The sequence below is a fragment of the Panthera tigris genome, chromosome A2, assembly GCF_018350195.1.
Source record: "Panthera tigris isolate Pti1 chromosome A2, P.tigris_Pti1_mat1.1, whole genome shotgun sequence".
Classification (NCBI taxonomy): domain Eukaryota; kingdom Metazoa; phylum Chordata; class Mammalia; order Carnivora; family Felidae; genus Panthera; species Panthera tigris.
In genome coordinates, this window is record NC_056661.1 from 14,518,373 (window position 1) to 14,546,242 (window position 27,870).

The window sequence follows — 27,870 nt, forward strand, 5'->3', positions numbered from 1 at the left end:
CTGTTGGACTCCAAATGTGTTTAATGGCAGAAACAAAACGATTTCCTGATGGACTGGATGGTGGGGTAGTCTTATCAAGAGGGCAGCCCAAGGTTTTAATCTGAGCAGCCGAAAGACTCGATCTGTCATGAGCTGAGATGGGGAAAAGCCATGTTTGAGTATGAAAGTCTGAGTTTACCTTAAAATTTCTTGCACATTGCATTCCATCCATGCATTGTGTGTGTTGTGATAACATATTAAGAAGGCCTTCTTCCTTGCTGGGTTAGCCCTCCAGGAAAATTTTGTCCAGTGTGTCTTGTGGTCTTGCAGTCTTGCAGAGTAGGATACTGGATCTTTGTCAAAAATCAGTTGTACACAGGTGCATGGGTGTATTCTATTCCATCTCTTGTCTGTCTTTATCACACTGTCTTGGTTATTGTAGTTTTATGATAAATCTTGAAATCAGGTAGGATAAGTCTTCCATATTTGTTTGCCTTTTTCAGTTTTCACTATTCTAGTTCCTTTGCATTTCCATATAAATATTAGAATCAGATTGTTTTTTCTACCAAAAAAAAGAAACATGTTGGGAGTTTTTGATTGGGTCTGCATTGAATCTGTGGATCAGTTTGGGAGATAATTGATATCTTCTGATCCATGGACAAGGCATATCTTCCTTTATGTTTTCTTTTATTTCTCTCAGTGATGTGTTATTGTGGTTCTACTTGATACGTCTTGAACATATTTTTTTTTAATGCTTATTTTGAGAGAGAGAGAGAGAGAGAGAGGGAGAGAGAGACAGGGCACGAGTGGGGGAGGGGCAGAGAGAGAGGGAGACACAGAATCTGAAGCAGGTTCCAGACTCTGAACTGTCAGTACAGAGCCCGACACAGGGCTTGAACTCACTAATTGTGATATCATGACCTGAGCCAAAGTCGGACACTCAACCAACTGAGCCACCCAGGCACCCTGAACATCTTTTTAAAAATTAAATTTATCCTTAAGTATTTCATATATATGCTACTGTAAATGGATTTTTAAAAATCTGTGTGGAAATACTGCTGACTTGTGTGTATTGACTTTGTTTCTGAAGAGGGTAGGTGCTCAGAAAGCCTCTCCTTCTGGGCTTCCCCCTCCATGGCAGAGTGAGGCCATGGTTCAAGAGATATGAAAGAACTAGGATTAATGGTGTCCACTGTGTTTTTGGCCTGAATGGGGCCAAAAAGGAGTGGCAGAAAGCGCTCCCCTCCCCAGGAACTAGCCCTGGTGGTGGCTACATCTGGCCCTGGGCCTCACTGAGGAGGATGCCATGCGTGCTCCTTGGTGCCCAAAGGTCTTTGCATAGAGTTCATTGATATTTGCTTATTTTGCAAGTTCTCCCATGGGAGTGTTTCTCGCTATCCATGAACTGTGAATTGTTGTGAACCCAGTTTAAAAATAAAGGTTTCATATTAGAGCCAGGCCTCCTGGTAGTCATGTGGGCTCAAAGAATGACAACAGAGGTGATACTGACAATATTCGGCAAGCTGCAACTGATAGCACTGCCTAGGAGTCTGGGATTTGGCTGGTTCTCTAGGTTTAGCCTCTGCGCCTGGAGCCCTGCGTGTCTGATGTCATAAAGGAGGGGGAAGTCCTGGAGCCACACTGTCTCTGTGACCTTGGGGGAGTTCTGAACATTCTTGATCCTTAATTTTCCTGTCTGTAAAACAGGTACTTCCTTCCTCCCTGGGCAGTTTTGTAATTCCTGTGGAGATGATCCCTGGGGTAAAACTTCAAGTTGCCCTATGGAGGTAAAGTCTGCCTGGGCCCCAGGCACATTGCACCCTCAGCTTCTTGAGGGCAAACCCTGCACTGCCTGGAATGGTGAGTGGTTTCCCTGGTGTGTGGACCGGGCAGCAAAGAAGTCATGTCTGTAGAGGGAGACCTGGGTGACCCTGGGCAAACTCCTGAATATTAGACACATTAGATCACTTATCTGAAAATGGGGATGATCATGTAACCCCAAGGTTGTCCTGGGGATTCAAAGAGATACAGAGTTTTAGCATAGTAACTGGAATTTGCTACTAAGCACCTGTTAAATTCTAAGTATTACTGTTTCTGCTATTAATGTTATTACTGTCATAACTGAAATGTTGAGCCATTTTCTGTGTGTTCAGTATGTTGGTGTGTGGCTGCATGTTACTACCTCATATCTGTGTCCATATTGCTGAAGTCCGTGTCTGGGATGCTAGTGTTTATTGGTTAGCACTGCATCAGGTCATAGGTCAGAGAGTGATTGAAATTTATTTCCTCAGCCTGCCTCCTTGTGGAAGGTAGTAGAGGCAGAGCTCTGAAATCTAAATTTTACTTTAATCTAAATTTTTACTAATTCCAGGGGTCAGAGACATTGAAAATTGTCCATACATTCCAGAAACTTTCCTTGGAAACTCAGTATTTCTTTTTCTGTCCTTTTTTTTAGGTTGGTCAGCACGTTGACACAAGTTGCCTTTTGACGTAGCTGCCGCCATGGCCAGCTGGTAGGACCAGCATCCCATGCCCAGAAGCCAGGTGAGTGGTTGAGGTCTGGTGTCTGGAATGAAGGCTCTGACTTGTCCAGTGAACCTCATTCACCTCCTTGGACATTTGAAACTGAGCACTGCTTCAGAAGCTTACAGCTACCTCCTAGAGGAAATAGAGAGTCAAGTTCCTCCAGAATTGTGTACTGGGCTGTTACCACAGGATCACCCAGGCCCTGCCTGTTCCTTCCAGGGAGGCTGTTTGCTCACCCCTCCTATCTCAGGGTTCACTCACTTGAAAAGCCCAGGCCTAAATGGGATAAACCTTCCTGGTAAGATCAGGAAGAGGATAATTAATCCTAGCCAGGTGGCCTTTGTCCTCTGGCCACTTTTGTGATTTCCCAACACTAACCAAAATGAGTAGAATTTTTCCCTCACCACTGTCGGTAGTGCAGGGCCCTGCACTGGTGCTTGGAACTGGTTGCCCTTACTCCAACTCACACCTGTGAGGAAACTGAGCCGGCCTCACCCCTTGCTTAGGACTCTCAAGGGCTGAAAGGACCCAGCAGGGCAGAGCCTGAGACCTGGGTGGAATTTTTATCTTGTTACCATCAGAGTCTGGCCAGTCATGTTTTGGCCCAGAACTACTTACCTAGAGAAGAAGGTAGAACTGGGAATTGTCTTAGAACTCTAAGACAGCTTGGAGGACCTCCTGAGTTGGTCAGCTGCTTTTACAGGCTAGCCAGCAGGTGACTTGCTGAGGGGTGCATGTCTCTCTAACAGCATAGCTGTATGGGGTGAGAACCGGCTGCCTGGATTTGCCTGCTTCAAGACGAGAGTTGGGGTTGGTTTTGTGAGGTTTCAGCTCTTACTTGCATATAGCAAAAAAAAAAAAAAAAAAAAGTATGGTCAAGTATTCCTGTTAGCAGGAAAACATTTCCAGAATGTTCTAACAAAAGCTTTAGCAGTGCTTTAGTTTTGTTTGTTTGTTTTTTTACAATCAGGATATAATTTGCTTACCATAAAGTTCACCGATTTATGATTTAAAATTCAGTGTTTGTTTATTTATTTGGTATATTCAAGAGTTGTGCAACCATCATCTCTGTCTAGTTCCAGAACACTTATCACCCCCAAAAGAAACTCCATCCTCATTAGCTGTCATTCCTTATCCTCCCTCTCCCACTAATCTATCTGCTTTCTGTTTCTATACATTTACCTGTTCTGGACATTTCATATCAACAGAGTCCTAGACTATATAACGTGTGTGTCTGGCTTTTCTCAGAGTAATGTTTTTGAGGTTCATCTACATTGTAGCATGATTCAGTGCTTCATATGCTTTTATGGCTGAGTAATTCCATCGCATGGATGGACCACTTATTTATTCATCAGGATAAATTTGGGTGGTTTCCACCTTTTGGCATTTGCAAATAGTGCTGCTATGAACATTTGTGAACACAATTTGTGTGGATATGTTTTTGGTTCCTTTGGGTATATACCTAGGAGTGGAATTGCTGGATCATATGGTAACTGGTGAACATTTTGAGGACTTGCCAGACTGTTGTCATGGCAGCTCTACCATTTTACACGCCCCCCTGCCCTAGCTCTACCTGAGACCCTCAGAGCCCTCTGGAGACAAGAAGTGACCTAAAGTCTATGCTGGTTTCATAGAGCTAGCTGAGGATCACCAGTGTTGATGATGCTTGATACCTGGTCCTAATGGCTTCTTACCTGGTGTTGGTGGCATAGTGGGGCATCCATAGAGGATGGGTCTGGCACTTGGCTGTCATCAGGCTGTCTTTAGACATTAGCATTTAAAAATCATGGAACTTTACATCTGGAAAAGGTCTCACCTGAAGCTCAGCCCAGTGTGGTGAGTGCCTGCCCTTGTCCTGCAGTCCCGGTTGTTGTCTGAAGGCAGTAGGCTAGCTTAGGGTTCTCTGAGGTCCTAGGCTAGGTGCTCCTGCTTCTGCCTAGTCCTTTGTTAACTCAAAAGTACATGGTCAGGGGATCCTGGGTGGCTCAGTTGGTTGAGCATCCTACTTCAGCTCAGGTTATACTCTCATGGTTCTTGAGTTCAAACCCCACATTGGGCTCACTGCTGTCAGCTTAAAGCTGGCTTCTGATCTTCTGTCTCCCTCTCTTTCTGCCTCTCCCTCACTCATATTCTCTCTCTCAAAAATAAAACAATTAAAAAATAGGGGCGCCTGGGTGGCTCAGTCGGTTAAGTGTCCGACTTCAGCTCAGGTCACGATCTCGCGGTCCATGAGCTCGAGCCCGCGTCGGGCTCTGGGCTGATGGCTCAGAGCCTGGAGCCTGCTTCCGATTCTGTGTCTCCCTCTCTCTCTGCCCCTCCCCCGTTCATGCTCTGTCTCTCTCTGTCTCAAAAATAAATGAACCGTTAAAAAAATTAATAAAATAAAATAAAAAAATAAAAAATAGTTTAAAAAAAAAACCATGGTCAGAGCAGTAAGTACTTGCGGAATGAATGAATGATGAAAGAAAGAAAGAAAAGAAAGAGAGGGAAAGAAAAGAAAGAAAGAGAAAGAAAAGATGGCGGAGAGAAGGAAAGAAAAAGAAAAAAACAGACCTCCTCCTTCCCTGTCCAGGAGGGAAGACAGCCATTGCATGAAGGGGTTTGATGGGAAAGGACAGTCTGTAAATAGTCATGGCATGTGATGGCTAATGTCAAACGGGCAAAAAAAAAAATACCCTTGAGTAATTATTTTTTAAGGATTTATAAATATGTCAGCTTGTGTACTCATTGTTGTGGGGTGTAAGTCATTTCAACAAATTGATTTTGTATTTTCTTTTTTTAATTTTTTAAATTGTTTTTATTACTTATTTTGAGAGAGAGATACAGAGCGTGAGCAGGCGAGGGGCAGTGAGAGAAGGAGACACAGAATCTGAAGCAGGCTCCAGGCTCTGAGCTGTCAGCACAGAGCCTGACTGGGGGCTGGAATCCATGAGCCATGAGATCATGACCTAAGCCGAAGTCAGACGCTCAACTGACTGAGCCACCCAGGCACCCCTTCTGTTTTCTCTGTTTAACACCAGCCCAGCACTCCCTTTCAGTTGAACCGTGGCCTGTGGTCACCACGGGTCTCCCCATTTCTGCCACCCAGAACTTAATAAGCATAGAAGAGGAGCAAGACAGGAGGAGGGTTGGCTCCTGGTGAGCCTGACATATGCACACAGCCCCCACACAGTGCCCCACACTGTACACAGTTGTAGGTGTGCACACCTTGGGTCAGACTGCCTGCTTGGGCTAATGGATGTGGCATCTGCCCCTCAATTTTTGCCTGTCAGGGGTCCTGTTTATTCAGCAGGTACACACTGCTCATGTGCTGAGTGACTTTGCCTTATGTTGGGTGTTAAGGATTAAAAATGGGTGTGACTTAGAGGAAAACAGTTCACAAAAAAAGTGAGTGCAGATGGCTCTTACCAAAGGTATAGAAGATGCTCAGGTCTTTCTGATACTAAGAATAATGCTCATTGGAGTTTCAAGACAACATTTCTGACCTTTTGTCCCTAGAGGTGGATACCAGTCTATTGATGGGAATCAAGCACTGCCATATATTGCTTTTGGAGGCTCACAGCTCTTCAGAGAGAGATTTGTTTACCCTTTGCTTCAGAAATTCCGCTTCTAGAAAAATGTATCACAAAGATACACTGTCAAACATAAGAATTGTGACAAGGATGTTCATTCTAACATTCTGAAGTAACAAAGCTGGAAATGACTTAGATGTTTGTCAGTTGGGGCTAGAGACTTATGGGGATGGATCTCCTGGGTGGGGATGGCATCAAGCCCCCTGAGCAAAGGAAGAAGGGACGTCCTTATGTCATGGTGATGGGATTTCTAGGGTGAAATGAGAAGTGGAAGAAGCAAGGTGGGGGATAAAGAGATACAGTATGCTTACCTCTCCAAGGAAAGGTGGAGGGACATGGATGTATGTGTATTTGCTTCTATTTTATTTTTAAATATGGAAATACAAACCATAAATGAACAATATGGTTATTTCTAGGAGGAGGGATGAGAGAGGACAGGGTTACCAGGAGATGTCTCTGGTTTTCTTTTCTGTGTAGCACCAGATGGGTGTTTTACATAATTATGAAACAAAAGTATGGCAAGTTGTGAGGCGGGGGGAGAGAAGCAAACCCTAAAAAGCAAAAGGAAATTAATATGAATCTAGGTGTATGTCAGTTGTGATCCAAGTTGTGACTTAACTAATGTTTCAGGATTTCCTTTGCTCAACTTTTAAACATAGTAGACTATAAATGTTTTAGTGAGATATGCTGTAAGGGCAAAAACTTTTTTTAAAAAATCAGTAACTATCTTTAAGAATTATTTTTAGGTTAATAATAGGTTAATAATACCAATACTCACTACTGTTTCAGTAGTGCCCCCTTACCCACCAGAACACTTTCCAAGACCACTGTGGGATGCCTGAAACCGCAGATAGTATCAAACCCTATATATACTGTGATTTGTTCCTGTATACATGCAGACCTATGATAAAGTTTAGTTTATAAGTTAGGCACAATAAGAGATTAACAACAATAACTAATAATAGAACAATTATAGCTATGCTAGGGGCGCCTGGGTGGCTCAGTTGGTTAAGCGGCCAACTTTGGCTCAGGTCACGATTTCACGGTCCGTGAGTTCAAGTCCCGCGTCGGGCTCTGTGCTGATGGCTCAGAGCCTGGAGCCTGCTTCCGATTCTGTGTCTCCCTCTCTCCCTGACCCTCCCCGCTCATGCTCTGTCTCTCTCTTTCTCTCTCTCTGTCAAAAATAAATAAACACTAAAAAAAATTAAAAAAAAAATTATAGCTATGCTATAGTAAAAGTTGTGTGAATTTGGCCTCTCTCTCAAAAATCTTAGTACTGTACTCACCCTTGTAATGATGTGAGATGATAAAATGCCTGTGTTATGAGATGAAGTGAGGTGAGTGACGCAGGCATTGTGACATAGCATTAGGCTACTATTGACCTTATGATATGTCAGAGAATCATCTGCTCCTGGGCCATGATTGACCACAGGTACCTGAAACTGTGGAAAGCAAAACCGTGGATAAGTGGGGACAACTATATTATAGGAGATAATAAATAAGTAGTAATTAATGTCTTTAAGAACCAGAATTTTCAGCACCAAAGAAAAATGCAAGTATAAAATCAAGGCACTTAAGCTAAAATGTTTTAATTCTAAATCTGCATTGGGAACATGTGTAAGACTACTAACAGTGAGACGGGAGTATGAATAAGAACAGATTCCCAATTTGGAGTGTCAAATGTGTTAAAAATCAACAGGTTCATTTATATTGGTACTCAAAGGAAAGGAAGAATCTTGCTGGTCCTCTTTGGGGGGTGCTAGGGAACCAACTCATTTAGAAAATTGGTAAATAAAGGGAAAGAAACAAGCATTTATCCTCTTTTCTATGGACTGAACTCTCGAGGAGCAAAACAGTGGGTGAGAACAAGATCAGTGCTGCCCTACAAAACTTCCTGGAACTCTCTGTACCCTCACTGTCCAATGCACCTGGAATAGTTTGAAGAAGTCAACTTTTAATTTTATTTAATTTTAGTCTATTTAAATAGCCACATGTGGCTAGTGGACAGTGCTGCTATTGACATATTCTGGCTAATTAAAATGAAATGATGGAGTTAGAAGTTTATAAGTTTTCAGACACCTAATAAAATGGTGAGTCCAGACAGTGATCCTCAGTGGCCGCCTGCACCCAAGAAGGGTACCTGTGCTACTGGAAGGATGTGTGCTTGTTTTGGCCGCAGAATCTAGTTTATAGTAAATCAGGGGCATGTTGCATTATACTACGGGGATGCCACCAGCAAACCTGACTGTGGGGAAATAAGATAAATAAATGATTGAAAGGAAAGGTTTTGGGAGGACCTAAGTGTGACTCTGACAAAGACTAAGAAATGCTTGTTAAATTGTTGGAGGTCAGGTCACGGAATTATAGTGGTTTGTAGATACAAATACTGACCAGTGCATTCATAAATGAATGTTGTGTAGGATTTGCTTCACAGGAGCTAGTGGGGTATGGGGGAAAGGAGCAGTGTATGGAAGACCTGCACCCTGGGTGGTGCATGTGCGCTGTGAATCCTGTTGTTTGTGCTACTTCTGAGGGCATTGCTACTTTTGCAATTTTCCGTAATCAAATATTTGAAAAATGGGCTTGACCCAGGCATATATATTCCTCAGGGAGCTTTATCACATACATCACCCAGGGCAGGGGAGTCCTCTGTTACAAAAGGGTGGCGGCCACTGTGGTTAAATTTAAGCAGAATACTTTCAGCAGAGATTCTGGAATTGCTAAGGGGCTGTGGCTGGTGGCCTGTCAGGTGGAACAACTTCCGTTTCCAGCAGTCTTATTTTCAATAATAATAATAATACTCACAGCTACCCTTCATGGAGCCGTCAGAGCATTTCCCATTTCACAGGTGAGGAAAACTGAGGTGAACCAGGCATTCTGGTTTCTACTTGATGTACTGCGATGCTGATGGCACCTTCCTATCTCTGAGCCCCTGGCTTCCCTGCCCAGTGCTTGGAGCTCACCTTACCCCTGCATGTGCTTCTTCACTTCAGTACTGACTCTGTGATATCCCATACTTTGTTTTCTGACATAATATAATTTTGATTAGAGACCAGTCTCACTTCCCTCTTGGTGTCATTTGTCCCTAGGAGCTATAGCCAGTGGATAAAGTAGATGGTTTGATTCCATGTGTGATCTAGGGATCACTGCAACTCTCAGAGTGATAGGGACCTCACTGTGTGTCTCTCCGCCTGATGTCCACTGCCCATGCACCTGCCTTCTTGCATATCTTCCCAGGGTTTCCAGGGAGGAGGCCCCAGGGTGTCCCAGGGGCCCAGTCAGCCCCTTGTTCTTGGTAGAAACTAAGCCGGTATTTGGACAGATGAATAAAACACCTGTGAGACTTAGGTGGGTGGCACATTCCCAGTAATGTATTAATGTAAAACCGTAGCATGTGTTGTTTTGGTTTTAAACCGTATGAAGCCTACGATGAGCCTGACTTAAATCGTATTCTGATGGTGGTGGTTTGTGTGACCCCAGTTGTCTGAGGCCTTACCCTCTTTCTGCCTTGGTTCCCCATTGCTAGATTGGTTCTTGTGTGTACCACATAGCCACACAACCAGGCATCAGCTTTCCTTTGCTTGGAGGTGGTTCTTAGTTCCCACCTGTGGGGTGGGCTTGTTGTGGCCTCAGACTCTGTGAGAACTGGATGGTTGACTCACAGAACCTAAAAAACTCCCCCAATTTAACCATTTTAAAGTGTGTAATTCATTGGCATTTAATGCATCCATGATATTGTACACTCATCATCTCTATCAAATACCAGAACGTTTTTATCCCCAAACAAAGCCTGTACCCATTAGCAGTCACTATCCCCTCTTTCATCTCTGTGTCCTTCAGGGCCCTAGGAACCACTAGTCTACTTTCTGTTTCCGTGGATTTGCCTGTTCTAGGCATTTCATATAAATGGAATCATACACTATGTGGCCTTTTTTTTTACCTGGCTTCTGTTGCTCAACGTAGTATTTTCACTGTTCATCCACATTGTGACATGAATCAGAACTTCATTCCTTTTTATGAGTGAATAATACTTCATTGTATGGATATATCACATTTTGTTCATTTGTTCATCTGTTGATGGACATTTGGGTTGTTTCTACTTGTTGGCTATTGTAAATAGTGCTGCTTTTAACATTTGTGTATAGATTTTTGTGTGAATATGTTTTCACATCTCTTAGCTTGTGTACCTAGCAGAATTGCTGGGTCATATGTAATGCTGTATTTAACTTTTTGAGAGACTGGCAGACTGTTAACCATGTCACCACGCCATTTTATAGTCCTGTCAGCAGTGTATGAGGGTTCCAGTTTCTCCACATCATTGACAACGCTTGTTTTTTCTTTTTTTCTTTTTTTTTTTTCTTTTTTTGTTAACAACCATCCTAGTGGGTTTGAGGTAGTATCTCATTGTGATTTTGATTTGCATTTATCTGATGATAAATGATGTTGAACATCTTTTCATGTGTTTATTGGCCACTTGAATATCTTCTTTGGAGAAATGTCTATTTAAGTCCTTTGCCTATTTTTTAATTGGATTTGTTGTTTAATTATAAGAGTTCATCGTATATTTTGGCCACTACACCCTTATCAGATAAATAATTTGCACATATTTTCTCCTATTTCATGGGTTGTTTTTTCACTTTTTTAAAGATTTTTTTTTTATTTAATTTTTTAAATGTTTATTTATTTTTAAGAGAGAGAGAGACACACACAGAATCTGAAGCAGGATTCAGGCTCCGAGCTCTTAGCACAGAGCACGATCTGGGGCTCGAACTTGTGTACTGCGAGATCATGACCTAAGCCAAAGTCAGACCCTTAAGTGACTGAGCCATCCAGGGGTCCCTTTAAGATTTTATTTTAAGTAATTTCTACACCAAATGTGGGGCTTGAACTTACAGCCCTAAGATCGAGAGTCGCCTGCTGTATTGACTGAGCCAGCCAGGCACCCCTCATTCTCTTATTAGTGTCCTTTGCACATTAGATTTTAATTTTGTTGAAGTCCCAATTTCTTTTTTTTTTTTTTTCTTTCATTGTGCTTTTGGTGTCACATTTAATAATCTGTTGCTGAATCCAAGGTCATAATTTACCCTTCAGCTTTTTTCTAAGAGTTTTTATAAGTTTAGTTTTTAATAGGTCTCTGACCTATTTTGAGTTAATTTTGTTATGAGGTAAGGGTTTTGTTTTTGATCCTTATTTTTTTAATTGGCCTGAAGACATTTTGGTTTTTTTTAGGAAGGGAGAATGATACCTGGGAATTATGAAAATGCTTTTTCTTGTGTGTTAAACACCTATGTATTGAGCCCTTATTCTATCCTGGGCCCTAGGATGGTAGCAGTGAACAAAGAGGTGTTCCATGTTCTTATGGGAGATGGGGTTAGGAGGGCACATAGACAAATAAATAGAATGTTAAGTGGTGATGAAGTGGAAAAGAGGTTAGAGGTCCACCAAGGATGTGTGAAAGGGAGCTACGTGCCATTTTGGTTTCTCAGGTGAGACCTATAAAAGAGGGTAGTTCAGAGACCCGGAGGGAGGAGACTTCTAGGCAGAGAAAGCAGGATGTGCAAAGGCCCTGGGGTGGGAGTGAGCTAACCGTCAGAGGAGCAGCCAGACTGTCAGTGTGACGTAAGAGAATGGGGTCCAGGGTTGGTGGGGCACAGATGGCAGATGAGGTCAGAGAGGCTGACCAGACCTCAAGGATGTGGTGAGGGCCTTGTTTCTATCTTGAACAGTATCTTTTACAAAAGGGCCACTAATATGATACGTTCAAGTCCAGTTCTGCTGTTTCCCAGAGCTTATTGTAGGTATCTGAACAGCTCCCTGCCCAAGAGGAAGATTTCCACTTACAGGGTAGAAGCTAAATGTGGGATTTCTGGTTCAGCTCTTACAGCTGTACAGAAAGTGCTAAGAGAACTTTTCGCTGGTAGGAACTGTTTCTTAGGCCCATGGGCTTTATTGAGACCAGAAACTTACATTAGTCTTAGAAGTAAGTTTCCCTGCTGGCTCTGATCCTCCTGGGGCAGCTGCCAGTGTGCTCTGACACCACAGAATATGTGCAGGGAGGAGCTTGACAAAGGAAGCCCAGGAAGAGCCTCCAGGCTTTCCCACATTGCTGGGCCCCCTGATGAAAATGACAAAAGAAGCACCCTTGGTTCCCCTACTTTCTACTCCTGTCTCCTCCTAGGAATGGAGGTAGCTTTTCTGGCCCTTCCTGCAATTGTCTGTGCAAAACCTCCCTGCCATTTCCAGCCATGGGCCTCAATGGAGCTGGTGGTTAGAGCTGTGTCTTGGCCAGGCCCTGAGGGAGTTGGCACTGGAAGGGTTAAGACTTCCCATTTTGTGATGTGACACCCGATGGGCACATTGCAGATGGCATGGAAATGGCAGGTGTAACCCTTTGTAGGCCATGGAGGCACATGGCCCAGGAGGCAGCTGGGAAGGAACAGAGGCTGTTCCTTTCCCGTGGGAGGCAAATGTAGCCAGCTCGCCCTCACAGTGACATCCCGCACCAGGGGGACTCCTGGTTGCTATTTCCCTGTGGACATTTAATATTGCTCAGATTCCCCTTCACAGGCAGTACCTTTGTTTCTGTGTTATGTGCTTCCCCAACAGCATCTGTTCCTCTCTGGCTACAGGGTTGGGCTTTGGCCCAATGGCCCTGGCTGCTGGCAGTTCAGATGCTCATGTCGGTCCACTTCCAGGTGGTTGGTGTTGGGTGCTCACTGGGCACTTTTGAGAGAGCAAACACAAAAGCCAAGTCCTTATCTCCAGTATGAGCCTAGGGGAGCTACTGATAGTTTTAAAGACACTTGTTAACAGTCTTTCCCCACTCTTAACTTGTGATCAGTATAAGTGCACCTTCTCCTACTGTGTGCTATGACTTGGAGATGAAGATGGGCTTTCGATCTCATGTCTTTGGGAAAAGGTGCTTAGAAGCCAAGGCATGGGGCCGGAGTGCAGACGGAGTTGAGTGGGATCTGTGTGGTCCACATTGTTCCCTATTTTCAGAAGTTTGCAGGAGATCAGCTGTGTCTGAGAGAAGATAAAAATATATTCCCTACATTATCTTCCCAGGATAGGATCTGTGCTTTCTCTAGTACCCATTCCCTGTGCCCCCCCATTCTCCCATGACTCTAGGGATGGAGGTTGAGGCCTGGGGACCTAATGTCCCAGGCCTGGCCCTGTACATCCCTGGGGTGAGTTTGAACAGCCCAGAGAACTGTCAGCAGGCCGGCCTCGTGACTGTCTATTTTCTGGAGACGACTTGTCCCAAAACCTGCTTTGTTCCCACACACAATGCTGGAGTGAGATACTACCGGTGCTGTGTTCTTTACTGGGCAGTCTGTGATTTGTGTTTAGGAATCTGAAGACCATTAAGGTTTTGTCTTTAAAATGTTGATGGCCACCACTTAAGTATGTTGGTTTCTGCTCTCCAGGTTAACTTTGTTAAATATATCCCAAAACATTAATTCAGAGACCTCAATTACAAGTCCTCCACTTTAAAAAAACAACAGTATTGTAGGGGCTCCTGGCTGGCTCAGTCAGTGAGCATGCCACTCTTGATCTCAGGGTTGTGAGTTCGAGCTCCATGTTGGGTGTAGAGATTACTTAAAGATAAAATCTTGGGGTGCCTGGGTGGCTCAGTTGGTTAAGCATCCAACTTCTTTCTGCTCAGGTCATGATCTCACAGTTTGGGAGTTCAAGCCCCCATGTCAGGCTCTGTGCTGACAGCTAGCTCAGAGCCTGGAGCCTGTCTTCAGATTCTGTGTCTCTCTCTCTGTCCTTCCCCTGCTTGCTCGTGTGCATATTCTCTCTCTCTCTCTCTCTCTCTCTCTCTCTCTCTCTCTCTCTCTCTCTCTCTCTCAAAAAACAAAACAAAAAAGAAAGATAAAATCATTAAAAACAAACAATCAAGATTGTAAATGTGTGCTTATTTGTAAATGTGGTGCTGATTCTTGTTATTCTTTTTCACTTAACAACCTGTTTCTCTTTTTGGTTCTTGAACCAAGGACTGAAGGTGACCAGATAGGATGGACTTCTTGGTCTTGGTCTGACTTTACCTTGCATGACTCCTCCACCCTGTTGGTGGTAACAGGCTTATATTTGAATGGGTCATTAGCATTCAGATGGAGTGTGGTGTGTGGGTATGCCTGAGATGTTTAAAGTTCCCTGTTAGGAGGCTGAGATGCTCCTGAACTTAACCTTCCCTTTTGGCTCCTGGTCCATGCTGAGCGCTACATTTACAAATGGTGTCTTTTCCTGGAAGGGTTAAGTGGAGAGCACTTATAGGGACTGGGAACAGGGAGGTCCTCTGAAGGTAGTGCTGGTGCTCAGATTGATTTGTTTTTTTTTTTTTTAATTTTTTTTTTCAACGTTTTTTATTTATTTTTGGGACAGAGAGAGACAGAGCATGAACGGGGGAGGGGCAGAGAGAGAGGGAGACACAGAATCGGAAACAGGCTCCAGGCTCCGAGCCATCAGCCCAGAGCCTGACGCGGGGCTCGAACTCACGGACCGCGAGATCGTGACCTGGCTGAAGTCGGACGCTTAACCGACTGCGCCACCCAGGCGCCCCTCAGATTGATTTGTTTGATGGAGTGACTGGAGGCATTCATTTAAGTTGTGTGTATGTGTCTGGAGTGTACTCTGTGCTATTTCACAGCTCTCAGTGCTTCCCTCCACACCCATCCTTTAGGACCCAATTGCTGGTTCCAGCCCTTCTCACTCTCACAGGCTGATGGCTGGTCCTGATCTCCACCCTACCCCCAGTCCCTGGAGTCCTGGAGGGCATCTGGTGCCCAAGGAAGTCCATGGGAGGCCCTGTCATCACTGTGAGCCTTTTCACACTGAATATAAGTGGTCTTTCCAACAGGGATGCTTTTTCCTTGTACATGATCTCCTCTCATGTAAAAAATCCTTGTTTAAAGTTTGGATCTCCTTTTATTTGGTTTCATTTACTTTTCTTGGAGATGGATTTTCACGTGTTTATGTATTTCTGTCACTTCATCGTTTCTAGCATTTTTTCCTCCCTCCTCAATCTCTGTAAGTCCAGATTCTGCCCTTGGGGCCCAGCTCAAATGAAGCATTTCTATATTCTTCCCCCTCCTCTTTTGGACCAGCAGGGTGAACTACTTTTCTGGTGTAGACTTGTAATAACATGGTGATGAGCACATGCATCTCACAGCCCTTACTGGGTTTATGCTCCCATGAAGGTGGGGACCCTGAGCTACTCTTCTGCTCTCTACATATGAAGCACCCCCTGGGTCACTGGTCCCTTGGAGAGGTCACTGTCTGCTGCATTAGCAGTATTTGTTAGGAGTCTGACAGCATCCACATCCTGCTGGGCCACACAGGCTGTGAACTAGAAGATGGGGTGTCCTAGGTGGTTAGTAACTGACCAGCCTCCTGTGCTGCAGAAATTCCCTTCTGGGTTAAGGCATTACTCAGATAAACAACCATAAGCAGCAGTTGGTTCTTTGCCTTCTCTGGAAGCTTAAATTACTGTGTGCACAAAGTAGTAGCAATGAGCATGGTTTCAGTGCTAGTGATTTGAAAACTCTGCTGCTCCAGCCAGGTGTGAAATTGTTTGTCTTGGATAGGGCTTGGGAAGGTGTGGGCTGAAGTGGCTGAGGTGCATGGGGATCCACCTGAGGTCCCTCAGGGCTCTGGGTTTTTTCATGGGTTTTAGAAGTTGATGATTCTAATCTAATTTTTGTACTTTAGGGTTTTCCTTTTCGGGACAGGTGGATCAGGAGTGGAATGAATACTGATCACACATAAGAACTGCTGATCTTTTGCTCAGAATTGAACAGAGAAAGACCTTTTCTGACACAATTGGGCAAGATTTGGAAGTGGGAAGAGGAGAGGAAAACTGTGCACGTGTGTGAGTGCATGTGGTGTGCATGTGTGTGTGGGCACTTGTGTCTGAGTATGCATGAATGTGGGTGTACATATATGTATATTTGTGGTGCAAGGTTGTGTGGTGTGCAACTAGCCTGGGGCACTGCAGCCTTGGGATATGGGGAGCTGTCTTGTCAATGCCCCAGTTTCCCATGTGCTTCTTCTACCAATAGGGTGTGCATTGAGTGGGGTCAAATGATCCCAAGTCTGGGGTGCTGTGTGTTCCTTGTCCCTTTCCCTCTCTTCTCAGTGCCTCACCTTCCCCAGAAACTGGAGCCCAGGCGCCATGGCCATTGGAGGCTGACAGTAAGATTGTCTACCTTGTGAGAAGCCTTTGAAAGAGTGAGTGAGTCCTTTCAGTAGGATAGAAGAATTTGTTGGTCACGTGTCTCATTTTAATAAAGTGATTGTCCACCTGATGAGTTGTGTTGGCTTCTCTTAACACGAAGCGGAAGGCTAGGAAAACCTGCATTGAGACCCCAGGTCCAGACAGCCCCAGTGTGGGATTGACAGGGCACCACCAGGTTGGGGGGTGGGTGAAGTGATATGCCCACTAGTCAGGCCCAGTGTCCATATAAAGGTCAGAAGAATTGAAGGACCAAGGCAGTGACCAGATGGAGGCTGAGCCCCTGAAAGGTCCTAGGAAGGTTCCTGGGGCTCTCTTGCTGTCCCCGGGCTGGAGTAGGCCATGGAGCTGCAGCCACAGGCAGAATGCACCAAGTGAGGATTGTCGTTGTTAAGAGATCTCAGTGGGACAGGATGCTATGACAGTGCAGCCTTCTGCCCAGGACCTTCCTTAGAGTGGGACAGTTGGGGGTATTGTGGTATGGACCTGCATCATCCCCTGGATGTTCCCCCCTCCCCTTCTCACGAGTTTCCCTGGCACAGATGACCTCTTTCTTCCCAGTCCTCAAGGGTGAAGTCCTGCTTACCTGGAGAAGTTGGGTCCTGCACCTCCCTTCCTACTGCACAACATTCCCAGGGACCCCCAAGTCTCTAGCAAACCAGCCCCAGTGTGCTCAAGTCACACTGTTTTTTGTTGTTGTTATTGTTAAGTCTATTCATTTTGACAGAGAGGGGGGGGGGGAGAGAATGAGTGGGGGAGGGGCAGAGAGGGGTTAGGAAGAATCCAAAGCAGGCTCTGAGCTGTCAGTGCAGAGCCCAGTGCGAGGCTGGAACTCAGGAACTGAGATCATGACCTGAGCCAAGATCAAGAGTCAGGTGCTTAACCAACCTAGCCACCCAGGTGCCCCTCAGGTCATGCTTTGTATCCCAGCTCAAACATCCCTGTTCTTGCTTTCTTGCTTTCTTTTTCTTTTTTTTTTAGTTTATTTATTTATTTTGAGAGGCGGGGAGGGAGAACACCAGCATGGGAGTGGCAGCAAGCGACCGAGAGAATCCCAAGCAGGCTCTGTGCTTTCAGCATAGAACCTGACTCGGGGCTGGAACCCACGAACTATGAGGTTATAACCTGAGCTGAAATCAAGAGTTGGATGCTCAACCTACTGAGCCATACTGGTGTCCCAAACAACCCTATTTCAAGAAGGGCTCACCCCACCCCCTCCCAGCCCTGTGCCCATCAAGGTTATTCACATCTCCCTGTGCTCTTCCTTAGAGCTTTGGTCTAATGCTCAGGCATGAGTGCTGAGGAACTGCTTGTTTCTGTAACTGGGTTAAAGTTTGATTCACTGCAGTAATCGAGTTTATAGCACATAATTTCCTTATACGAGGGACCTATTTATCTTGAGAGTGTGTAGGGCTTTTAGGATGGAATAAAATTGACCCGCATAGTGAGACAGACTGACCCTTCAGTGAGTGCTCTTCCCTCTGCACTTTTCGAAACTAAATTTCTTCTTTTAAAAAGGGTTAACCTTGAGTCCTGGGCTCAGGTTGAATTTACATGTCCAAGTCGTTTTTTGAAACCTGTTTTTCTTTGCAGTCAGTTCTGTGATAATGCTCGTTTTGGAAAAGCAGATTTGTTTCAACACTATTGATATATTAGGGCACAATTGGAGCATGATACATACACGTTGTATGTGGTTGTGTGAAATTTTGTCCAGGAAAGTGCTAGGTTATGGGTTGGGAAGCTATGTCCCACAGGCTGGTGGTCTGTTTTGGTAAATAAAGTTTGAATGGGACAGAGCTATGCCCATTGGAGGACATATTGTTAAAACTGCAGAGCTGAGTAATCAGGACAGAGACAGAAAGACCTGCAGAGCTGAATATATTTACTGTGTCCCTTTAAGAAAAAGTTTGCCAACTCCTTCACTAGATAAATCCAGAAGATTGCTCTCAGCAAAAGAGCACCTGACCATACATAAAATCAAAATGTACACACCTCAGATATGCACCAAGCCCTCTCCAGGCCATACCATTTTCTCCTGGGGTCAGACAGCCTCATTCCAGCATGTCACAGTAACTCAGAAAACAGCCACAGCAAATGCCAGGTCTTCCCTCAGGTGAGGGGTTAGGCTTCAGGTAGAATTTGTGTATTTTTTAACTGTTTAACTTGCTACCATTTAAAAATCAGGTTTTTGTCTTTTTTTTTTTTTTTTTTTATCTCATGATTAAGTTTTGGGATGTTGTGTACTGCCCTGGTCACTGGACTGTTGCAGGAGGGTCTCCCTAGCATCTTTTTAGTCCAGGTCTTTGAGGGCCCATGGAGCTCCTGGCCAGGCAGGTAAACCAAGTACCTTCCTAATGGTATATGAGAGAGAAAGTGCCTATATTTTTGGAGTATCTTAGGTTTTCAGACCACTAAGGGTTAAGAACCCAGCTTCAGTCAGTGAGTAAGTAAGACTTAGTTCTTCTTTTGAACAAACCTGTAGCACAGGACTCAGGGTGGCTCCTTTCCTCTGTCTGAGACCATCCCTGCTCAGCGGCTTGGCCCTTGATGTCTATACCCATGCCTGGACCATCTCCCCAGATTCCTGTTCCTTGTCTCAGCCTCAGTCTGTGGGACTCTATATATTCGCCTTTCAGAAAGTCCAAATGGCAGAGTTTTTAATGAAAGTACTTGTTTGCTTCATTTTGACCTATAAGGCAACCCAGGAATCGTACGTTTCATGAGGATAATCTACAGAAATGTAGGTTTAACTCAGTAGCACGTACCGAACCCATATTGTTTTGCTCCACACTGAATATGGAGGTGAATGGAAAAAAAAAAAGCTGCTGCCATGGAGGAGTCTAGCAACAAGCTGGGAGAAGAGATGAAGCTGCTGAATAGTATGGGGATTGTTGTTGTGGAACTGTGTGAGACATGGGCTCCCTCAGAGCAAGCCCACACTGATGCTGTGGCCTGGCAGCCATTCCACACAACTGATGGCCCAGGTAGAAGGTGGGCTGTGGGGATGAGCTGAGGGGTTTGAGTTTACTGTGTAGAGCTTGAGATTTGCTTTAGTAAGTAACACAGGGGATGGACTTTTAAGCTGCTGAGACACTTGCTAATAATGAGTGGGAAAGTCACAGCAGTGGCACCTCTCAGTCCACTGAAGGTTGCATATTTGTCTTATGTTCTTGGTTCTGCCTGTTGGAGGAGCCAGCCTCCTGATTTTCCTACATTATAAAGCACTCTCCCTCTGGCCTGGGAGCATTTCCCTCCAAAGGGCCCTCTCCCCTTGTCTCATCCCTGTACACTTATCCTTTTAAGAAGTTTTCAGCATCTGCATGTGGGAGTGTTATTTTATCTAGCTAGCTCTCCTTTTTATCTTTGTGTTCTTTGAATACAAGACTGATAGAAAGTCACTGTTAGGAGAAATAATTTAATACAGAAAGTGAAAGTTTCTGAATTTATTCTTCAGAAGTGAGTGCTGTGGCTTTTAGCCTAATTTCTTTCACTTTTAATTTTAGTAAGCTTTTTCAGTAGTTTTTTCTGAAGATTATAAGCATTTTTAAGCCATGTGAATGGTATTATACTGTTCTACACATTGATTTTCTCATTCAAGTCATTTTTTTTTTTTAACATTTATTGAGAGACAGAGCATGAGCATGAGCATGAGAGGGGCAGAAAGAGGGGGAGACACAGAATCCAAAGCAGGCTCCAGGCTCTAAGCTGTTAGCACAGAGCCCGATGCAGGGCTCAAACTCACAAACTGTGAGATCATGACCTGAGCCGAAGTTGGATGTTTAACCAACTGAGCCTCCCAGGCACCCCTCATTCAAGTCATTTTTAAAAAAAAAAAAATTTTATTTATAATTTTAGAGTGCATGTGAGTGGGGGAGAGGGGCAGAGAGGGAGAGACTCTCAAGCAGGCTCCATGCTCTGCATGGAGGCTTGATCCCACGACCCTGGAATCATGACTTGAGCTGAAATCAAGAGTCGGATGCGCAGATGACTGAGCCACCCAGGTGACCCTCATTCAAATTATTTCTAATATCACTCTGTTTCTTCACATAGCATGTCTATGAGGTGTGGGTAGGGAAACTGAGGCTGAAATACTAACAAGTTCTCTCAGCCCATTGTTGCCTGAGATTTGGCCTCTGTTCTCTCCTGTGTCTGGTAGTAGAGGCTGGCTGTTGGGATCGTCCTTCTATTCCCCAGGTTAAGTTGCATCCCTTGTACTCAGCCTTAACAGGGTTTGACGTTTAAAACTTGAGAGCTGGCATTTTTATCGCGCGTTCCTTCCAGAACACAGCCACTGCATCCCTGCTACTATCGTTCAGAGAGAGGCATCAGGAAGTGGCTCAGGACTTGAGCAGAGTGAACTCTCTGTTCTGGAAGAGAAGATAAGTGCCTGTCAACCAGAGGCTGCTGACACCAAAGTATAGCTTAGTTCTCTCCCCGTCCCCTCCCCAGGTACCTGGCTTTGACTCTCAAGAATGTAGGGAGCCTCCAGAGGGTGAGCAGAAGGGTGTACAGGTCTGGGACTTCTCTTCTGCAGCTTCTGCAGGCTATTGTGTTTGGGAGGGTGAATGGGATTCCTGGGTCCAGGCAGGAGACAAGAGAGAAATCATGCAGAAGGGCATCATAGGTAGCCCCAGCCTCAGGACCACCAGGGCACAAAGATCCACCTGCACTGTGCATCTGCTGAGGGGCACTCTGGTGGTGGGTGCCTGGCTGCAGGCCTGCTGGAACTGCACACCTGGCAGGGCCTGTGTGTCGCAGTGTGGAGGTTGGCCAGTGCCAAGTGAAACCAGTGTCTGGACCTCATCGTCACCCAACTTGGCATTGGACGCTTCACTGGCCCTTCTTTCCTGACAGGGAGGGGTGCTCTGTGCTGCCGAAAACAGTGGCTGCCCCATGTGCAGGCTTCTACCTGTCGGGTAGACACTCCTCGGCCTCTCTGTGTGGGTCTGGTAGACTCCTACTCACCGTGTCCAAATTTCCCTGCTTCCAACCTTCTTCTCCCAGATCTGCTCTTTCCTCATTTCAGAAAACCAATCCCATCCAGTTGCTCAGGCAAAAATAAAACAAAGCAATCTTTTCTTGCCTCCTGTCCAGCTGTTAGTATGTTGTGTTGTCTAAAGTATACTTAAGGTTTGGTCATGTCTCCCCACTGCTCAGTCTCTTTCCCATCCTGAGCCACAAGATACAGAAGTCTCCCCCAAACTGCTCTCTCTGCCATCTCCTACTCCAGTCTATCCCCATATCAACCAGATGATCCTTTAGAACAAATTGGATCTCCCCTCATCCCCACCCCTCCATGTTCCCCCTGAGGACAGTCCACACTTAGTACCCTCTTTTCTTCCACCTCCTCATGCTCACTCCTCTGTGCTCTGGAAAGAGCACCCCAAGTCCACTTTTCTCATGCCTGAAACAGGAGTGTTATTGATAGTATTCCTGCTGGTATGTTAGTAACAGAGTAATATAAATAGCATTTCCTGGTACAGATAATGATAATGCTTCAGAGTTATGGCTCCATGACTTGTGTTTGTTTACTTTTTTTTTTAAGTTAACTTTTTTTATGATAAAAAATATGTCTGCTGGCATTATGTGCTCAACTTGTGCCAGGTGCTTTCTGTTGGTTTCCTGAGTCTTGTTTAAAAATTCTGGTTCCTGCATCATGCACCTCTTTGGAGTTGCTTTGGAAGAGGTTTTCCACCTGAGGTTCTCAGATCAGTTAGACAGTGGCATTTTACTAAAAAATAAAGTATCTTTTGGTAGAGGCATTTACAATTTGCATTGACCCAAAGCCCCTTGTCCACATTCCACCTGTTATTTGGTTGCCTCTTCGACCTGAGGTCGGTCGTTCTGTGCTGTGCCTATGTAGCCGCTAGAGTGACTGGAACCTCCCTTCTTGGGGCAAGGAAGACCTGGGTTGCTTCCTGCCACCTCTCTGCCCGCCCAGCCCTGTCTGAAGATGCATTAGAGCAGGCTCTGTGTGACTTAATTGTGTTTGTGAGAGTGAGAAGAAAGGACTGAGGCCATCTGGGTTCCAGCCCTGCTTCCTGGGTAGCAGCCTGTGCCTCAGGCAGCCTTGCAGTCCTGGGAGCCTCATCTTTACAATGGGCTGCTGTTGTCAGGATCTGCCCCTGTCTTCAGGCAACAGCCAGGACAGGATCCCCCTTAAGTAAGAGGGGGTTGCTCTTTGTGGGCTGGCAGTTCCTGAATGGGCCTGTGGTAGAACCCTCACTGGCTAGGGGTTTTGAAGCAGATCCTAACTTTCCATCACAATAATCCAGCCTCTTTACCTGTTTTTTTTTTTATTTTTAATGTTTGTTTATTTTTGAGAGAAAGTGTAGGTGCATAAGTGGGGGAGGGGCAGAGAGAGGGGGGCAGAGGATCCTAAGTGGGCTCTGCATTGACAGCAGCAAGCCCAATGTGGGGCTCAAACTCAAAAACCGTGAGATCATGATCTGAGCTAAAGTCAGATGCTCAACTGACTTAAGCCACCAAGGCGCCCCTTTACCTGCTCTTTAGAAAGTATTCTGAGGTAACTCCTCACTGCTTTTTTGCAGAAATTGTAGGTCATGCTTCATTCCTCAAGGCTGGTTTCTTCCCTATAGCTTTGTCATTGATCTTGGGTTTGTGCCTGCAGGGTGATGGACACTAGCCCTAATGTGCTAGGGCACTGGTCCTTCCTGCTGAGAGGAGGGAGGAGCGTTCTTTACTAGCACCTGTACTCTCCAGGAGCAAATGCTTCCTGTGGCCTCTAAGGCAACCATCTTGCTGTGGAGTAGGCCCTACCCAAGATGGAGGGGGGCACGGGGCAGGTGGTGCAGAGCTGGACGCACCCTCTGCCATAGTCAGCCCTGCCCCCTCCAGCTGTGCTGTTCCTTTCTGTGGTGGGGGAGGGATGCAGCTGGCCACCCCTCCCGAGAATGCCCTGCTGGAGCCAGAGGGCAGGGCATGCATGTGCTGCCAGGCTGGCCATTGGTTCTGGGTCCAGGGTTGGCAGATTTCCAGTCCCTCGGCTTTAGAGTGAGCTACCTTGCTTGACACTGCACACAGAACATAAACAGGCTGTATTCCGGGCCCTCTGCTGGGGACCCTGATCAGCTACCTGAACTAGGGTGTTGTTGGGGCCCTGTGGCCCAGAGTAGTCACTGGAGCTAGAAGAGGAGCAGCCCTGTGTGGGTATGAGGCTCTGCTCTGGCCCTTTATGCTTGCTTATTTTAAATTAGTGACAATGAAGTGAGGTCACTTGGGTACTACTTTGTCAGTCTGGTGACCTGGCACACGGTGAACTGGTTGTTGGTCCCCACCCGCCCAATCTGTGTGGGTATTTGAGAGGAAGGACTTCATGCAGGGTCTGGGTTTGGATGACTTTCCTGGATTGGAGCCTGGAGCTTATAAGGCCAGAGACTGCACTAGGTGGGTGTGCCAGGCTGGAACAGAGGCAGAGTGGGGAAACATGGGGGAGTTTAAGTACAGGATTGAGGTGGGGGCATCCTCTTCCTCCACCTCAGTCCCATTCTTCCCTGGTCTGTACCAGCCCAGACTGGGAACTTCTCCCTTAGGGACAGAATTTCTTCTGACTCTAGTGGGCATGCCTTTTTGCCTCTTTCCTGGTCTTGTCTCTTCTCCTTTTTGATCCTGACAGGCTCCTCTCTTGCCCTGGGAACACAGCTACCTGCTGTCCAAGGCAGCTACTGAAATTGTTACTCTTGTCCAATTCCCCAAATGTTTAAGGAGCTCCTCTTTTAGGCAGCCCTCAAAGGAAAGATGACCCATGCCTCCCACAGTGAGGGAGGGGAGGTTGACTGACACTCATCTCAGGGCAATGACTTATCTGCAATCTCACAGAGAGGACTGATAGATTCACTGAGCAGGCTGACAGGGTTTGTTGTCAAGACATATCAAAGAAGGACAGAAGCCATAGAGCTTTAGGCTAAGAGGGACATGGGGTATCCTTTGCTTTTCTCTGGGGCAGTTAGGAGACCATATCCATACAGAGTGTGGGAGGAGGAGATGGGGGGATGTTTCGGGGGGTGACTAGGACTGAGCAGTTGGTACAGGGTGGGCAGCAGGCACAGGCTAGTATGCCAGGAGGGGTTGGGGGCAGATGGAAGTCTTGTCAGTAGCCCATGCCCTTGGGCTTCAGAGTTCTCCAGCCCCACCTTCTGTCAACATGGGTGGAGAGCATTCTGGGGGTAATATGACCACCGGGAGACTTGCTCATTTTGACCCTTTTGGACTGCCTGTAGGAGCAGATATTTGAGTGCCCTGGCCAGGCCACAGTGGCCCGACACGTGTGCATGTGGACTGCTCTGCCTCCTGAGCCAGGAGCATGAAACAGCAGTCAATTTCTTTCCTTTAACTCTAAGTCCACCGAAGAGGCCACTAGGACATGGTCCTGCACTGTTGCTCATTTGAGAAATCGGCTCCTTAACAAGGTTGTGAGTGAGTCATCTTAGGAATGCATCCCATGTATGATGATGTTGCCCCTGCATTGCCCTGTGTTGTCCCTAGTCTCCCAGAAGGTGGGCTCCAGGACAGGCTTCTCAGGGTATTCGTGGTGAGGAAACTGGGGTGCCAGATGCCCTGCCTGTGTGGACACAGAGCCAGGAGGCCTTCAGTGTAGGCACACCACAGGTATGAATTGAGATTCTCAAGGGGCTTGTACAAGTGTGTTCCTCTGTGGACCCTGTGTTGGTAGACATAGGCACCTACCATCCTGTGTAGAACTGGCATTTTGGGAATCCTCCTAGAGCCTGGCAGCTAAATTCTTTTTTGTCCCTCATGAACTCTGGCTTGGCTTTTTTAGACCCTGACTCTTGCAGTCTTATTTCCTGTGTCCTGCCTTGTTGGGACATTGGGGCTGGAGTGGCTCCTTTAAGAGCGAGCGCCTGTGTCCCAGACTCTGTTGTGGAATGCCAGCAGCCTCCCTGCAGACAGACATCATTGCGCTGTCCTCCGTCCTGTCTCTGTGAGGGTTAACAACACTTCAGCTTGTTGTCTGGAACCGGTTCAGACTGGTTTTCTGGAAAGTGCTTTGTCTCTCAGACTGAATCCTGGGAAGGGTCATGTGGAGCCCAGTGATGTCATGGGATCAAAAACTGACTCAGCTGTTTTTTTCTTCTTTTCTTTCTTTAAATCAAGATATGTGTGTGCTGCAGGTACAGGGTGCTGGCATGGTGACGGGCCAGCTCTCACCCCACTCAAAGTTTACCTTGCTGGCAGTCAAAGGGTTAAAGGTGACCCCCACTTCTCACTCCCCTGAGGTGAGCAGGGAGTAAGGAGGCCGCCCCTCACTAAAGGGGAGAATGGTCAACCCGAGTCAGTGCAGTGCAGTTCTGGACCTGGGCAGTGACCCTGCTTCTGGTACGGCGGTGTCTCCCCTTCCCAGATTCCAGAAATCTCCAACCCAGGGCAGGTACTCAGAATTCCATAGGCAGCAAGTTCAGATCTAGAACAGTTTTCCTCTCTGCTTTTGAATTTGGAGCACAGAGAATTCCTCTTCCTTCTAATAATCAGCCACTTTCCATTGTTCCTGTCCAGGTCCCTGCAGGTCTCAGCTCCCCAGATGCTCCATGGATCCTGCCCAGCCTTCCCATGTCAGTTAAGAAAGGTCCTGGGCACACTTTGTGAGGCCTGCATTTGTTGTACCGACTTCTACTATCATCATGGGGCAAGGAAAACTCTTCAAGCTGACACACTGAAGTTTCTAAGAAGGTAGCACCTTGGTTGTGCCAAGTTTAAATGTCATGTTTTCTCCTTCCAAAGTTCAGAATGACTGAAGAAGCATGCCGAACACGGAGTCAGAAACGAGCGCTTGAACGGGACCCAGCAGAGGATGATGTGGAAAGCAAGAAAATAAAAATGGAGAGAGGATTGTTGTCTTCAGATTTAAACACTGACGGAGACATGAGAGTGACGCCTGAGCCAGGAGCAGGCCCAGCCCAAGGGTTGCTGAGGGGGGCAGAGGTGACAGCCATGGGCAGATGTGAAGGGCAGGCGGGCGACGGGCCCGTGGACATGCGTACCTCATACAGGTGAGCAGGAGGGACCTGGAACCAGGTCTTGTGGGTGTGAGAAGGCGGTGGGGAGATGGGCCTGAGGAAGCAGCCCTTGGTGAGTTACGGGTTCTAATCCTAGCATTGCTGTGCTGTCCTGGACAAGGGATCTCCTCACTGGGGCCTGGACATCAATGGCAAGGGGTATGGGTCTCACAGGAGGAAGGGGCAGTATCCTCCATTGGCTGCCCTGCAAGGCAGTGAGTCTTCATTAAACTGATACCACTTGTTTCTTCAGCTGGTGCTTTTGGCTTGTGGAAAAAGTTGGGAGTTTTTCATTTCAGTATATGTCCCTGCTTTACAGATCTGGGGTTCTGGAGGCCAGGGATTCTATACTGGATCTGGGTCACTAGGCTGGGGGCAGAGTCTGGAGTCCAGCTCAGAGATGCCTCTCACATGCGCCACCACTCCTCTTAGGCAGCACGTTGTGAAGGAGGAGGTCACTATTCAAGTCTGTGTGGTGTGGTCTGTTTTTTCTTTAGTCAGTACTGATTACTTCAAGAGTATTCAGATCCTCAGTTTTGTGAGGTTCTTAAGGAAAAAACTTGAAAGAATTAAGACTCACTTTACCCCCCTTCCCTACCTCCTTCATTTCCTCACTCAGAAACATTCTTTTCTTTCTGTAAAGAGAAATCTGGGCCTAACTTCTGCTGTCACTGCTCCCCTTGGAGCTCTGGTGGGAACCATTGTCTCTAGCATGTTTACACTTAGATGTCCTATGAGCCAGATACGCCACAGTGGGTGTGTTGGTATGGCCACGGTCTCCTGGCCACCCCTCACCAACCCCCTAATCCTCCCCTGCAGACTCCCTTCCATGTCTGTTTGCCCAGAGTGGGGGTGAGGGTGGCAGGTGCAGAGCTAGGGAAGCTGGGAACGTTTTGCCTTCTCATGAGTGTTGACTAACCCCACACAGGGACTCCACCCTGTAGTCTTCATGTTAAATTCATTTTGGAGCTCAGACTTTTGGAATCCTAAGAACTTCAGAGATTATCTGGCCTGGTATTTCTCAGCTTTACAATTTTTACCTCTTTGAGATAAATGGGAAAATCCAACCCCTTCTACTGGGGAAGCATCTTAGTTTGAGGGGGTGTGTGCTCTGTGTTTCTACTACCCAAAAAGGCCTTTTTCTGTCTGGCTGTGCTTTTTGCTGTTCCTGTCCCAGAGGCCTCTTTTAAAGTTCCAGAAATAAAATTGTAAGTCTGGTTCTCCTTTCTCCCCCTCTGACTTGGTCCTTAGTAGTGTCTCAGGTACTATGTCAGGTAGCTGAGGAGGAGAAAGAGCCTCCTGCTGTTTGTGAAGATCTGCTGGATGTTTGTTTGTTTCTTTAATTTTTTTAATGTTTATTTTTGAGAGAGAGAGAGAAAGCATGAGTCGGGGAAGGACAGAGAGAGAGGGAGACACAGAATCTGAAGCAGGCTCCAGGCTTTGAGCTGTCAGCACAGAGCCGGAAGTAGGGCTCGAACCCCCGATGGACCAGACTGTGAGATCATGACCTGAGCCAAAG

The 27,870-nt window shown here is 46.2% G+C and overlaps 1 protein-coding gene and 1 long non-coding RNA gene across 13 annotated transcripts in view; one reads left to right on the forward strand and one right to left on the reverse strand.

The window, feature by feature from the left end:
* GATAD2A (GATA zinc finger domain containing 2A) overlaps positions 1-27,870 on the forward strand; it is a 101,322-nt gene that overhangs the window by 39,580 nt on the left and 33,872 nt on the right. For 3 of the 9 annotated variants that reach the window (XM_042978693.1, XM_042978694.1, XM_007088384.3), the window contains exons 2-3: positions 2,435-2,523; positions 26,077-26,345. In XM_042978693.1, the coding sequence (XP_042834627.1) occupies positions 2,509-2,523; positions 26,077-26,345 (284 nt within the window). In that variant the 5' untranslated portion in view covers positions 2,435-2,508. The other 6 variants (XM_042978692.1, XM_042978699.1, XM_042978697.1 and 3 more) reach the window with 5 other exon arrangements.
* On the reverse strand, positions 2,522-7,395 carry LOC122236633. 4 transcript variants are annotated; one of them, XR_006214746.1, is made up of 4 exons: positions 7,364-7,395; positions 5,914-6,114; positions 3,124-3,342; positions 2,522-2,637 (listed from the first exon to the last, which is right to left on the reverse strand). It is a non-coding gene; the product is annotated as an uncharacterized LOC122236633 (long non-coding RNA). The 4 variants fall into 4 exon arrangements; XR_006214744.1 differs by lacking the exon at positions 7,364-7,395 and adding an exon at positions 6,856-7,018; XR_006214745.1 differs by lacking the exon at positions 7,364-7,395 and adding an exon at positions 6,389-6,722.